The 14699-nt window shown below is 43.5% G+C and overlaps 1 protein-coding gene across 2 annotated transcripts in view; it reads left to right on the top strand.

The window, feature by feature from the left end:
- Window positions 1–600: 600 nt before the first annotated feature.
- Window positions 601–14699, top strand: part of rtn4b (reticulon 4b) — a 39976-nt gene continuing 25877 nt past the window's right edge. For both annotated transcript variants that reach the window (XM_052089667.1, XM_052089666.1), the window contains exon 1: window positions 601–2210. In XM_052089667.1, coding sequence (XP_051945627.1) covers window positions 683–2210 — 1528 coding nt within the window. In that variant the 5' untranslated portion in view covers window positions 601–682. The remainder of the gene's footprint in view (window positions 2211–14699) is intronic.

The following is a 14699-nucleotide window of genomic DNA, read 5'->3' as shown; positions in this document are numbered from 1 at the left end:
AGTGACAGAGACAGCAGCGGTCTACATTCACTCACAGTAACTCTTGAACTGCTTTAATGATGCAAAGCATATGTTTATTCAGATGATCCCAGTATTGTAATATAAAGTAACTGCTAAAGACAAACAAAAATCCAATAGCATTGTGTACATACACATTATTATACATATTGGTGATATGTCAGATATTTGAAATATGACCTTAAAGACATCTGTAGCACAGGCAGGATATCCTTACATTTATTTTTAGTGACATCTGTACAGCTATATAGCACGACACACAGACATACATGCTGACTTCACAGCAGTGTGATTTTCCTCTCGTTTCATATGAACATTGAATACAGGATTCATCTATCAGTGAACTGACTGTTGTTTAGCATGAATACACATGCGCGCATCAACAGATAAACCCGTTTATCGTACACGAGGGAGAGCTCGAGAATGAGGCGGGGGAACCCTTTGTGGGTGGGGCTCCGTGCACATTCTGCTTCTCCATTGTTGAATGGCTACATCACTCAACCGGGGTGTTTACTGATTGGACAGATCACTGTGGGTCGCACTATCAGTGTTCCGCTTATTCACTTGAGTGAGTCTGTGAAATTGAGCGGCCTTGTGCAGCTTCTCTGTGAGTCTCTTTTCACATCCGAATCCAGAACACAGTGATATTAAACAGAGATTCCAGATGGAAGAGGCAGATAAAGTTTCCTCCACTTCAGCTGGTGAGAGTCCTGTTGAGCAGCTCGCGACCGTCCATCAAACACAATCAGAGGACGCGAGGGAAAACATGCCGCACGCGGAGGATTTACATCAGATGATAAAAGAGGACAACACAAACACTGCTTCACAGATGTCTGAGGAAAACATCACTTCTTCACCCGCCACTGAAGAACCCATTAATACAACTGAAATCATTGAAGTCTCCATCAGTCCAGAAGAAACATGTCAGAGATCTGAGGAAACTATCAGCCCACAGTCAGCAGGAGAAATGTTCACTCCAGAGAGAGCAGAAGTCACATCATCTACAGAGGGAACTGAAGCAACATCATCTGTACAGATACATGAAGAAAGCATTTTAACTCCCCAGGGATCTAAAGTAACATCTACTGAGATACCAGAGAAGAGTTCAGCAGCAGATATTTCAGATGTCAATAATATCAAACCACATGCAGCAGAAGTGTGTGTTGCTCCTCCAGCAGCAGCAGAAGTGTGTGTTGCTCCTCCAGCAGCAGCAGAAGTGTGTGTTGCTCCTCCAGCAGCAGCAGAAGTGTGTGTTGCTCCTCCAGCAGCAGCAGAAGTGTGTGTTGCTCCTCCAGCAGCAGCAGAAGTGTGTGTTGCTCCTCCAGCAGCAGCAGAAGTGTGTGTTGCTCCTCCAGCAGCAGCAGAAGTGTGTGTTACTCCTCCAGCAGCAGCAGAAGTGTGTGTTGCTCCTCCAGCAGCAGCAGAAGTGTGTGTTACTCCTCCAGCAGCAGCAGAAGTGTGTGTTGCTCCTCCAGCAGCAGCAGAAGTGTGTGTTGCTCCTCCAGCAGCAGCAGCAGAAGTGTGTGTTGCTCCTCCAGCAGCAGCAGCAGAAGTGTGTGTTGCTCCTCCAGCAGCAGCAGAAGTGTGTGTTGCTCCTCCAGCAGCAGCAGAAGTGTGTGTTACTCCTCCAGCAGCAGCAGCAGAAGTGTGTGTTACTCCTCCAGCAGCAGCAGAAGTGTGTGTTGCTCCTCCAGCAGCAGCAGCAGAAGTGTGTGTTACTCCTCCAGCAGCAGCAGCAGAAGTGTGTGTTGCTCCTCCAGCAGCAGCAGCAGAAGTGTGTGTTACTCCTCCAGCAGCAGCAGCAGAAGTGTGTGTTACTCCTCCAGCAGCAGCAGCAGAAGTGTGTGTTGCTCCTCCAGCAGCAGCAGCAGAAGTGTGTGTTGCTCCTCCAGCAGCAGCAGAAGTGTGTGTTACTCCTCCAGCAGCAGCAGAAGTGTGTGTTGCTCCTCCAGCAGCAGCAGCAGAAGTGTGTGTTGCTCCTCCAGCAGCAGCAGCAGAAGTGTGTGTTGCTCCTCCAGCAGCAGCAGCAGAAGTGTGTGTTGCTCCTCCAGCAGCAGCAGTAGTGTGTGTTGCTGCAGTGCAGATGAGCAGCTCGACTAAGATTCAGACGCTTCACACAGACACAGAGAAGAGCAGCGATCTCTCATCTGAAGACATTCAGAAACATTCACACACTCTTCATCCGTCATCTTGTGAGTATCTCAGTATTGTTATTGTGTTGTGATCGTGCTGCATTTCAGTATGTTGCTTTTGTCTGATCAAATATAGTCAAGCCAGAGTGGAGAGTGTGTTGAAATGATTATTGCCGGATTTATTGTTTCTTTTGAGGAAATGTGCGATTGAATGTGTTGTGTGGTTTGTGGTCGCGGCCCGGATTGAACAAAGACCGCTCGTGTCTGCGGGCGTGAATCTGCCGTTTGATTGATAAATACTTCTTTCGCTTTATTGAAATGTGTGTGTTATTAAAGTGTTGTCCGTTTAGCTTATTATTCAATAACAGATCAGAACACAGCACGTGTGTATCCCAGACAAACGCAGTCATAAAGAAACCTGCAGGATTCGGGGATTTTCGGGCCCATGTTCGGATGATCTGATGTAATAATGTGCAGTGTGTGTGTTCAGTGTATTGAACCGTTCAGATGAGCTTGTGTTAAAGAGCAGCTCTATTGTCTCCAGAGCTTCATGTCTGCATGATGATGATGATGATGATGTGATCGGCAGAGCCACACCTCATTTCTAAACTCCTTTCCCTTTCATGGCCTGATGTAGCATTAAAGATGATGAAGACTCAAACAAACCAGATTCAGAGATCTCGATCGCTCTCTGAAACGTGCTCATCATGATTGAGAGACTGTTTGTTCATCACAGCTTCAGTCTTTCTGTCTGTTTTGAGAGTTTGAAGCGTTTGTTGTTTTCTAAAGGAAAGGAATCTGTTCTTGTGTTGCTTGTGTTCAGATGTTCAGTGTTATATAAAGACATGCAGTTAATGCTTTCATTATCTGTGACTCATGTTAGAGCTGAAAACCAATGATTCTTTTTATAATTGACTAATCTAATGATCATTAGAACGATTATTCAACTATTCGGGTGATTATTGTAATGATTAATATTAAGGATAATTAATCATTAGCTTTTAACCGATTAATCAGCTTGTGCCCTGACATAAAAGGTTGTATCAAACAATAAAGTTGCTTACTAACAATAAAGAGGACAAAATCATCTTTTAAAAATACTTCTAAATGACATTCACTGAATTAAAGGGAAATTTATTTTATTAAGTTTAATTCAGTAAAGAAATTAAGAAAAAAATATTTCTATCAAGTGTTTTTGTCTTGTTTTGCATTTAACATTATCTAAAAATCCTTAAAACAATATACATTTACTAAGCAAAATATAAGATATTTAGACTTGCTTTAAAAGAATGTATCTTAAATACAAGTGTATGTTTTACTACTGCAAGTGCAGTAAAGACAAAATATACTCATATTCAAGATCTATTCTCTAAAAGCAAGTCTAATTAACTTGTATGTTGCTTCTCATGTAAATGCACCTTGTTTTAATGATTTGCGATATTTTCAAATATTTAAATATAAAAATTAATTAAATATTATATTCAACATTTTCAGATAACATTTTTTTCTTCTGCAGTATAATGCTAATGTAAATGCACATAAGGACTTTTTAGATATTTATATTGCAAATCAAACCAAAAAGACAAATCAATAAAATATTTTTTGCATTGTATAATGGGCACACCTTTCTGTTCACTTGATATCGATCCATCTTTAACTCATAAAAAGTCTTTCTACTTTACAGAGCTGCATATCGCAGATTTTCTTCGCCATAAGATACACACCGTGACACTGATATTATAATTCACTATTTCACGAGCAATCACTGTAAACAAAATCTATCTGCAGCGAGCCCTGCGCCAGTGATGAGCGTCTCCGCGCGAGACAGTGTGAAACTCTTTTTTTCACGCGACTTGTGTAAGCGGTTCTGACCGCACAGACAAATGCCAGTTTTGGAGTTTGTGCTTATTTATTCAGCCCGCTTCTTTATTATTCAAACTTTATTTTAATAAAGGATGCATTAAATACAGTATATAATGGCGCAGTGTTTCCTTTTTGATCTCTGACAGGCAAGTTTTGCTCAAGCGGAACACCAGGTATGGCTCCGCTTTATTTCACGATGACACTGCTTCTGTATTTACTTATTTTGCATGTTTGTATTATAATACTCTGCGATCTACATCAGCTTAATCTGTGTGGAAAGTTTGGAGTGCGTCTGGACTGTGAGCTGAAGTGCTGCTCTCCCGCGTCTTCATTAGCGTTTCAAAACATCTCATGTTGTGTTCAATCAAATCACATGACTATTCGACAACAAACATTTTTGTCAATCATTTTTTTATTGTCGATAATGTTGACTAATAGTTTCAGCCCAACTCAGTGATTGTAATTCCCCTGATGGATAAAAGGACAGAACAGATGTTGCTATTGTTGTGAAATTGTAACACTTGACATTCATTTAAAGAGGTAAAAGTGCCATTTTGCACTAAGAAAGTGAAAACATGCGGATGTCTGATCGGTCTATCTAACCACTGATCAGTCTCAGACCGACTGTGGCTAACTCACAAATGAATGAAAGTGGATGAGAACACACGGGCGAACTTTCACTGTCCTTTTTGTCCGTAGACGCGTGTAGACCATAAGGAGATTTTTCCTATGTAAGTAGTTATAATTTACATGATATTATTTACATGAAAGTCGAAGAATGTCCATAAACTGTTTGTGCAACATTAGCAAGCTAAGTAAAATGGCTGTGTATTTGTTATATGGGGTTTATTTTATTCTTCTTTTTTTGATTGGTTCTTCATGGAGTCAGATTTGTCTTGTCTGTGCTCTCTGTAACGGCATGACATTTTGCACAGAATTGCAGGTATTGCACACCACTTAAACAGTTTCTGCAAGTTCTGTGTTCATTGTTTATATCTGCACACATTTATTCACTTCCACATGTAGATGAGAATTAGTGAATTAATCAGCACAGATGAATAAATCAAGTGAATAATTTGGACTTTCTATCAGACTGTAATTCCAGTATCAGTTTCAGTAAATGCAAATGGTAATGAAATAAAACTAATGCACCTGTTTATAATCCGTGAAGCATCCTTCAGTGTAAACCTGTTACATTAGCTGTTTCCATCCAAGTTTCATATTTAATTTAGGCCTGTGCGAAAAACCATAATATTGCAAAAACAGTGTACGAATAAAGCCATGTTTCCTTCCCATGTGTTGAAAAGAACCGATCATTCATGATGGATAAACTGTAGCTACTGTGATTTTGTATTTTTTTATAAAATAATCGCTGTTTAGAGAACGGAGACAAACCACTGTAAAGAACTTGTGGGTGTTGGGCATTTTGTAGTAAAGTGTGAGAGAGAGTGCGAGTAGGCGATCGAGAAAGTGAGGGAGCGAGAGAGAGAGAGAGCGCGAGTAGGCGATCGAGAAAGTGAGGAGAGAGAGAGAGAGAGAGCGCGAGTAGGCGATCGAGAAAGTGAGGGAGCGAGAGAGAGAGAGAGAGAGAGCGCGAGTAGGCGATCGAGAAAGTGAGGGAGCGAGAGAGAGAGAGAGAGAGAGAGCGAGTAGGTGATCGAGAAAGTGAGGGAGCGAGAGAGAGAGAGCGAGAGAGAGTGCGAGTAGGCGATCGAGAAAGTGAGGGAGCGAGAGAGAGAGTGAGAGAGAGCGCGAGTAGGCGATCGAGAAAGTGAGGGAGCGCGAGAGAGAGCGAGAGGCCAGTAGGCGATCGAAAGTGAGGAGTCGAGAGAGAGAGATAGCCGAGTAGGCGATCGAGAAGTGAGGGAGCGAGAGAGAGAGCGCGAGTAGGCGATCGAGAAAGTGAGGGAGCGAGAGAGAGAGAGAGAGAGCGCGAGTAGGCGATCGAGAAAGTGAGGGAGCGAGAGAGAGAGAGAGAGAGCGCGAGTAGGCGATCGAGAAAGTGAGGGAGCGAGAGAGAGAGAGAGCGCGAGTAGGCGATCGCACCACCGACCACATTCACACGCTACACACCAGCACGTACATCAAAAAAGCAAAGGCAAAATTTATGTATGCTTTGTTGATTTAAAAAAAGCATTCGATTCCATCTGGCATGATGGTCTATATTATAAAATTCTTCAATCCGGCATTGGGGGTAAATTGTACAACACTATCAAATCTATGTATTCAGACATCAGGTGCGCAGTTAAAATTAGCAATAAAAGAACATAATTTTTCACTCAAGGGCGAGGAGTGAGACAGGGCTGCAGTTTGAGTCCAACTCTGTTCAACATTTACATTAATGAGTTAGCAGTGCTACTGGAACAATCTGCAACACCCGGTCTTACTCTAAATCATTCTGAAGTTAAATTTCTTCTCTATGCAGATGATCTGGTGCTGCTGTCAGCTACTGCACAAGGGCTACAGCAGCACCTGGACCTGCTGGAGAACTACTGGCAGAACTGGGCCCTGACAGTCAATCTGAAAAAAACTAAAATTATGATCTTCCAGAAAAAAGCCAGATTACAGGACACCAGATACACATTCACTCTGGGGAACACTGTAATAGAACACACCCGACACTACGACTACCTCGGTTTAAAAATTAGTGCTTCGGGGGGTTTTGGTCTGGCAGTGAATGCACTAAAAGAGAAAGCTAGAAGAGCATTCTATGCTATTAAGGGCAAATTTACCCAAGTTGACATTCCTGTAACAATCTGGTGTAAGATCTTTGATAGTATTATAATGCCTATTGCTCTGTACGGATGTGAGGTTTGGGGTTTGTATGGCAGATTACTCGAGATGGGACAAACACCCCATAGAATCCCTGCATGCAGAATTCTGTAGAAACATTCTAAGAGTTCAGAGAAGAACACCTACTAATGCATGCCGGGCCGAACTAGGCAGATACCCCCTTATTATACATATTGAAAAACCATCCCTCAAATTTTGGACACACCTAAATTCAAGTTCCCCAAACACACTGCAAAATGAAGCCCTTAAAACCCAAGAGCTGAAGCCTAAAACCAGAAAACTCACAAACCCACTAACAACTAACAAACACCAGTTTCAGACCAGCACTGCTGAACTAAACCAGATCAGAATAAACCAAATCACAAAAGAAAGCAAAAATTCATATTTGGACCATTGGGAAAATGAAAGTAAAAACCAAAGCAAACTGGAATGTTATCGGGCCCTAAACAGAACATATAATCTGGCAGAATATCTGCACACTGTAAGAGATCCAAAACAGAGACGGATCCCCACCAAATACAGACTCAGTGATCACAGTCTGAACATAGAAAAAGGCCGACACAGACAAACATGAACGAGTCTGTGCTCACTGTGACACGGGTGAGGTCGAGACAGAGAGACAGAGTCTGTGCTCTCTGTGACACAGGTGAGGTCAAGACAGAGAGACAGAGTCTGTGCTCTCTGTGACACGGTGAGGTCAGACAGAGACAGAGTCTGTGTCACTGTGATCGAGACAGAGAGACAGAGTCTGTGCTCTCTGTGACACAGGTGAGGTCAAGACAGAGAGACAGAGTCTGTGCTCTCTGTGACACGGGTGAGGTCGAGACAGAGAGACAGAGTCTGTGCTCTCTGTGACACGGGTGAGGTCGAGACAGAGAGACAGAGTCTGTGCTCTCTGTGACACGGGTGAGGTCGAGACAGAGAGACAGAGTCTGTGCTCTCTGTGACACAGGTGAGGTCAAGACAGAGAGACAGAGTCTGTGCTCTCTGTGACACGGGTGAGGTCGAGACAGAGAGACAGAGTCTGTGCTCTCTGTGACACGGGTGAGGTCGAGACAGAGAGACAGAGTCTGTGCTCTCTGTGACACGGGTGAGGTCGAGACAGAGACACACTTTCTCCTTCACTGTGAGAAATTTACAGAGCTGAGAGAGAGAGATACCTCCACAAACTCTCAAACCTCATGCCACAGTTTCCCAGTTTGGCAGAAACAGATCAGATGCTGGTGTTACTGGGGGAGATCAGATCAGTTGCCGGTGTTACTGGGGGAGATCAGATCAGATGCTGGTGTTATTGGGGGAGATCAGATCAGATGCTGGTGTTACTGGGGGAGATCAGATCAGTTGCTGGTGTTACTGGGGAGATCAGATCAGATGCTGGTGTTACTGGGGAAGATCAGATGCTGGTGTTACTGGGGGAGATCAGATCAGATGCTGGTGTTACTGGGGGAGATCAGATCAGATGCTGGTGTTACTGGAAGAGATCAGATCAGATGCTGGTGTTACTGGAGGAGATCAGATCAGATGCTGGTGTTACTGGGGGAGATCAGATCAGATGCTGGTGTTACTGGGGGAGATCAGATCAGATGCTGGTGTTACTGGAAGAGATCAGATCAGATGCTGGTGTTACTGGGGAGATCAGATCAGATGCTGGTGTTACTGGGGGAGAACAGATCAGATGCTGGTGTTACTGGGGAGATCAGATCAGATGCTGGTGTTACTGGGGGAGATCAGATCAGATGCTGGTGTTACTGGGGGAGATCAGATCATATGCTGGTGTTACTGGAGGAGATCAGATCAGATGCTGGTGTTACTGGAGGAGATCAGATCAGATGCTGGTGTTACTGGGGGAGATCAGATCAGATGCTGGTGTTACTGGAGGAGATCAGATCAGATGCTGGTGTTACTGGGGGAGATCAGATCAGTTGCCGGTGTTACTGGGGGAGATCAGATCAGATGCTGGTGTTACTGGGGAAGATCAGATCAGATGCCGGTGTTACTGGGGGAGATCAGATCAGATGCTGGTGTTACTGGGGAAGATCAGATCAGATGCTGGCGTTACTGGGGAAGATCAGATCAGATGCTGGTGTTACTGGGGGAGATCAGATCAGATGCTGGTGTTACTGGGGGAGGACCATCATGCATCAGTTGCAGCTAAATTAATTTTTGAGCTGCACACCCTCAGAAACCAATTACTGCCTTAATGTACTTCAGTCACAGTACTTTTATTCTCTTATGTTCCTAATGTCCTGTTAAATGCATATTTTATTTTATATTGTATAGTGTATATTGTTATTATAGTTTTTATTTTTATTTGATTCATTACCCGGCACCTTATTTTAATTCTATCTTTATTGCTATTTGTTACTATTTTATTATTACTATTTGTCTTGTCATTATCTGTTTTGTGTATTAATGCTTTGGTAATATTGTATGTAAACACAATCATGCCAATAAAGTACTTTAAATTGAAATTGAGAGAGAGAGAGAGAGAGAGAGAGAGTGCGAGTAGGTGAGAGAGAGAGAGTGCGAGTAGGTGATCGAGAGAGAGAGTGCGAGTAGGTGATCGAGAGAGAGAGAGAGAGAGAGTGCGAGTAGGTGATCGAGAGAGAGAGAGAGTGCGAGTAGGTGATCGAGAGAGAGAGAGAGAGAGAGAGAGAGAGTGTGAGTAGGTGATCGAGAGAGAGAGAGAGTGCGAGTAGGTGATCGAGAGAGAGAGAGAGTGCGAGAGAGAGAGAGAGAGACTGAAGTGTATGTGAGAGAAGCCATGATCTCCATGAGCTCTTAGATTTTCTTCTTTGTTCGCTATTTTGAGAAAAGAAATATACCAAAAATCTACAAAATCTAGAAGAATACCACATACAGACGTGAACTTTGATGAAAAGAACCCAGAAAATAGAGCATTTATATTTTTAAACACAAATAATCAACGCAGAGGATCAGAAGATCAGACTTCTAGCAACTGGCCTGCTGGAAAATTGGAGGGAAAGTTTAAAACCGGAAAAGAACCACCGATTCACAGAGGGAGAAGCAGTGAGTACAACTAAAACTGCACTGGAAATCTTTTTTTCGGCTTGTTTGCTTATTTTTTTCAAATATAAGGGCATAAAATTGATCTTTTTATATTTTTATAAGCTAAAAAGCTAAAGCTATGGCTAGCCCACACTCTAGCACTCAATGTATCAATTCAACTGAGGCAGAGAGAATCAGCCAATCAGAGCAGCAGCTGCAATCAGCCCACTGCCATATGCAGATGAGCTCCCCCCTCACCACCATACAGTATCCCTCTGAGGTGAAATCTGACAGCGCAAGAAAAAGCTATAAGCAGAAACTTCTGTCAAACAACCCTGAGACCCTGTTTGCAGATCTGTTCAAAACTGGAGAAATCTGCAACCTCATTTTCTTCTCTGATCACCCCAGTGCCTGGCATAAAGCCATCATCAACCATTACCCCTCGGTAAAGAAAGAAGGCATCTGTAATGGCTGGAAAGTCAAAATCAGAGAACCACATGACCCTGACAGCACAGTAATAACTGTGAACATTTATAAAAATGGCACAGTCATGATACAGGGGGACCTGAAAACATTTCAGGCAGACTACAGAACAATAGTGGAAATTGTGAAACATGAGAAAGCTGTACTATCTGAAAGCTCGTCATCTGATCAGAATCCACCGAACAGCACCTCGGATCTCAGACCCACTCCTGCAGAAACTGTTGAGCACATCTCACCCTCCCTGCTCAAAGCTATACCTCTCCTACAGGAGCACTTCACCAAGCTGGAGATGGAGATGGTGCAGCTCAGAGAAACTGTGCTGAAACAGCAGCAGTCAGACACATGCGCAGCTCATACTGAACTCCAGCAGAACATCGAGCACTTAACACAAAGACTGTCAGCCCTCACACAGCAGACGAGAAAGCTCCAGACAGAGAAGGACAGCTATCAGTGTGAGCTGACCGCACTGAGACTGCAGCTAGAGGACAGAGAACAGTCCACAGCAGCGATGAGGCAGCAGCTGAGAGAGATACAGGAGGAAAGAGAGCAGCAGAGCAGTGAGATCCAGGCCCTGAGAGAGCAGCTGAGAGAGCTCCTCCTGGCCAGAGAAGAACCAGAGCAGACACACAGAGCTCAAATACTGCCCTCCACCCCAGAGTCGCCGAACACAGGGAGTCAACACCCATCCGTCAGCGCAAAGAGACCCGACCCAGACCGCTCACAGCCATCACAGCGCCCCCTGTCAGGCTCCTCAGCACAGCAGCATCAGCCCTCGTCTCACAGCAGCCCAGCACCAGCCAGCACAGAGGAACCTGAAATAGCTCTACTCATCGATTCAAACGGCAAATTCATCGATGTAAAGAAACTTTTCCCCCAACACAGAGCAGTTAAATTCTGGTGTCCCACCACTGACAAAGCCCTGGAGCTCCTGACAAAGTCCCAGCTAGGCCGGCCCAGCCACATCATTATCCACACGGGCACCAACGACCTGCGGAGCCAGCAGGACCGAGTGTCTGACTCCCTCAGAGCTGTGGTGGAAAAAGCTAGAAAAACCTTCCCCAACTCCAAAATCATCCTGTCCACTTTACTTCAGAGGAGAGATTTCCATCCAAACACAATAAATAAAATTAATTCCAGCATCTCTAGACACTGTGCCCTCCTGCCCAACGTCCACTTGGCCCATCATCCAGACCTGGACACTGAATGTCTATACGACCACGTCCACCTTTATAAGAACCTGGTACACATCCTCGCAAAGAGACTCAAAGATGTCACTCTAAACAGGACCAACCAGACCAGCCCCAGGTGGAGCAGAACCAGCCCTAACCCAGTCAATCCATCGAGACACACTCCAGCAAGCTACATCCCAGACCACAGCTCATCTAGAGCCCCGAGTGGAGCACCACCCAGAGCACCAGCACCCAGACAGGATCCCTACAGACTGTCCTACAACAGCCCCACAGCTCCAGCAGCTGAAGCCCGTCCACAGCAGAGCCCGGCCCAGCCCGGCAGACCGAGCTACGCCCAAGCTGTCAGCGGAGGAGCAGACCGAGCTAACGATGAACTCCACAACATCCAACACATGCTGAGTATCATCTGCTCTCACCTACTAACACACAGTGGACAGTGGTAAAAAATAAATATTAAAAAAAAAATATATATATATATATGTATATGTATATATATATATATATATATAAATAAAAAAAACACACCTACCTAATCAATGGTATTAATGTACATTTAATATGGAATTGTTAATGTTTTGAGTTCCTGACATAACTTACTTCCATCATTCATTGTTTTAATTTAATCTATTGTAATTTTGTATCATTTCTCTTTTCTCAAGATAGCAAACAAACCATACACATTATTTAAAAAATTTATGATGAAATCACTTAGTTTTTCTACGTGGAATATTCAAGGTCTTAACTCCTCAGTCTTTGGCCTAAAAAGTAGAAATTCTGATTTTATGAAAGAACTTCAAGACCTAGATGTCATTGTCTTACAGGAAACCTGGTGTAGAGGAGATGCGTTCACTGGCTGTCCCTCAGGATACAGAGAGATCATATTACCGTCAGTCAAACTCACATCAGTCACACAAGGGAGAGACTCGGGAGGGATGATAATATGGATCAAATCTGAACTGTCCATAGAATTAATCCAAAGAGAACAGCACCACCTGTGGCTAAAAATACAAAAAGGAATGATATCAGCATCTAAGCCTGTTTTCCTTTGTGCAGTTTACATTCCACCCCTCGAGTCTCCGTATTTCCAAGAGGAAACGTTCCAAAACATAGAAAGAGAAATCAGCCATTTCCAGGCCCAGGGAAATGTGCTGCTTATGGGTGATTTAAACGCAAGAACAGGAGAAGAATTAGATTTCTTAGAATCGCGACGGTACCAGATTCATCACAGGCAATAACGACCTGTACCCTTCTTACCCCAGCAGACATAACTGCGATGAAACCGTGAATGCTCACGGACGGCAGCTTCTGCAGCTCTGCCGAGGACTGGCTCTGTACATCGTCAACGGAAGACTGCGAGGAGACTCGCTCGGCCGATACACCTACAGCTCAGCTCTTGGTAACAGCACTGTAGACTATACCATCACAGATCTAGACCTTTCCTCTCTGAGAGCATTCACAGTCAAACCCCTAAAACCTTTCTCAGACCACAGCCAAATCATCCTCTATATAAAGCAATCTGAAACATCCCCCAAACCTATTAGGACCCCATATCAAATGAACAAAATAATGTCATTCAAATGGACTGAAAACAGTGCCAGTAATTACAGCACTGCTGTTGAATCTCCAGAAATACAATCCCTCATACATTCATTCCAAATACAGGAATACCCGAAAAATCAATTCGGCATCAATCAAGAAGTACAAGATTTAAACAACATATTCTACAAAACAGCACAAAAAAGTAATTTGTCAATTGTTAAACCAAAGAAAAAATATTTAGATACAGACAAATGGTTTGATTTGGACTGTAAGGCTTTGAGAAAAACCTCCGAAATTTATCAAACCAAAAACACAGACAACCAGATAATTCGGACCTCCGCCTTCTTTATTGTGAGGCATTAAAACAATACAAAGCCACACTCCAGTGGAAAAAAGCACAGTTTTTGCAAAGCCAGTTTGAAGAAATTGAAAAATCTATAAACTCACACAAATTTTGGGATAAATGGAAATTGTTATACAAACCAAACCAAGAGGTTCTGGCAATTCAAGACGGGGAGAAGTGGAAAAACCACTTCCAAGAATTATACAGCCCAACTGAAATTCAAAATTATAAACAAAATGAAATAATTAATAAACTAGACAACTTGGAAAGATCAATTAAAGAAAATCAAAACCCTTTAGATTTCCCCATAACAATGAAAGAATTGGAAGAAAAATTAGGAGTCCTTGAGCACAAGAAAGCCTGTGGTGTAGACGGCATCCTGAACGAGATGCTGAAACACACAGACCAAAGCTTCAAACTGGCCATGCTGAAACTGTTCAATAATGTTCTGTGTGTAGGGTTCTTCCCTGAGATCTGGAACAAGGGCCTCATCAGCCCCATCCACAAGTACGGAGACAAATTAGACCCCAACAACTACCGAGGCATCTGTGTGAACAGTAACCTGGGGAAGGTTCTCTGCAGCGTCTTAAACGCCAGACTTTTACACTTCCTTATGAAGCACAATGTCTTGAGTAAATGCCAAATTGGATTTCTTCCAAAATGCCGCACATCCGACCACATTTTTACATTACAAACACTAATTGACAAATACGTACATCAAAACAAAGAACACATTTTTGCTTGTTTCATTGATTTCAAAAAGCATTTGATTCAATCTGGCACAAAGGATTATACCTGAAGCTTCTCGACAGTGGAATAGGGGAAATTCTATGATTTGATCAAATCGATGTACACAGCCAGCCAATGCGCTGTTAAAATTGGAAACCAAAGAACCGAATTTTTCCCCAGAGGCGCTGGAGTGAGACAGGGCTGCAGTTTAAGCCCCACCCTCTTCAACATTTACATCAACCAATTAGCCGATACATTAGAACATGCTCCCTCTCAAGGTCTCACTCTACACGACACCGAGATCAAGTGTCTTCTCTACGCAGATGACCTGGTTCTCCTGTCAGCCCACTAAAGAGGGGCTTCAGGACAGCCTGGATCTGCTGGAGGATTACTGTCAGTCCTGGGCCCTGACCGTCAACCTCCAGAAAACTAGAGTCATGATGTTCCAGAAACGCTCCAGATCTCAGGGACCAAAACACACATTCACACTCTCACACAGAACCATTGAGAGCACAAACACATACACTTACCTCGGCCTGAAAATAACTCCAACTGGCAACTTTACTCTGGCTGTGAATGAACTCAAAGAGAAAGCTCAAA

This window comes from Xyrauchen texanus, chromosome 24 (genome assembly GCF_025860055.1).
Source record: "Xyrauchen texanus isolate HMW12.3.18 chromosome 24, RBS_HiC_50CHRs, whole genome shotgun sequence".
NCBI classification, from domain to species: domain Eukaryota; kingdom Metazoa; phylum Chordata; class Actinopteri; order Cypriniformes; family Catostomidae; genus Xyrauchen; species Xyrauchen texanus.
Note: the sequence above shows the minus strand (reverse complement) of the source record. Positions and strands in the feature narration are given on the sequence as shown.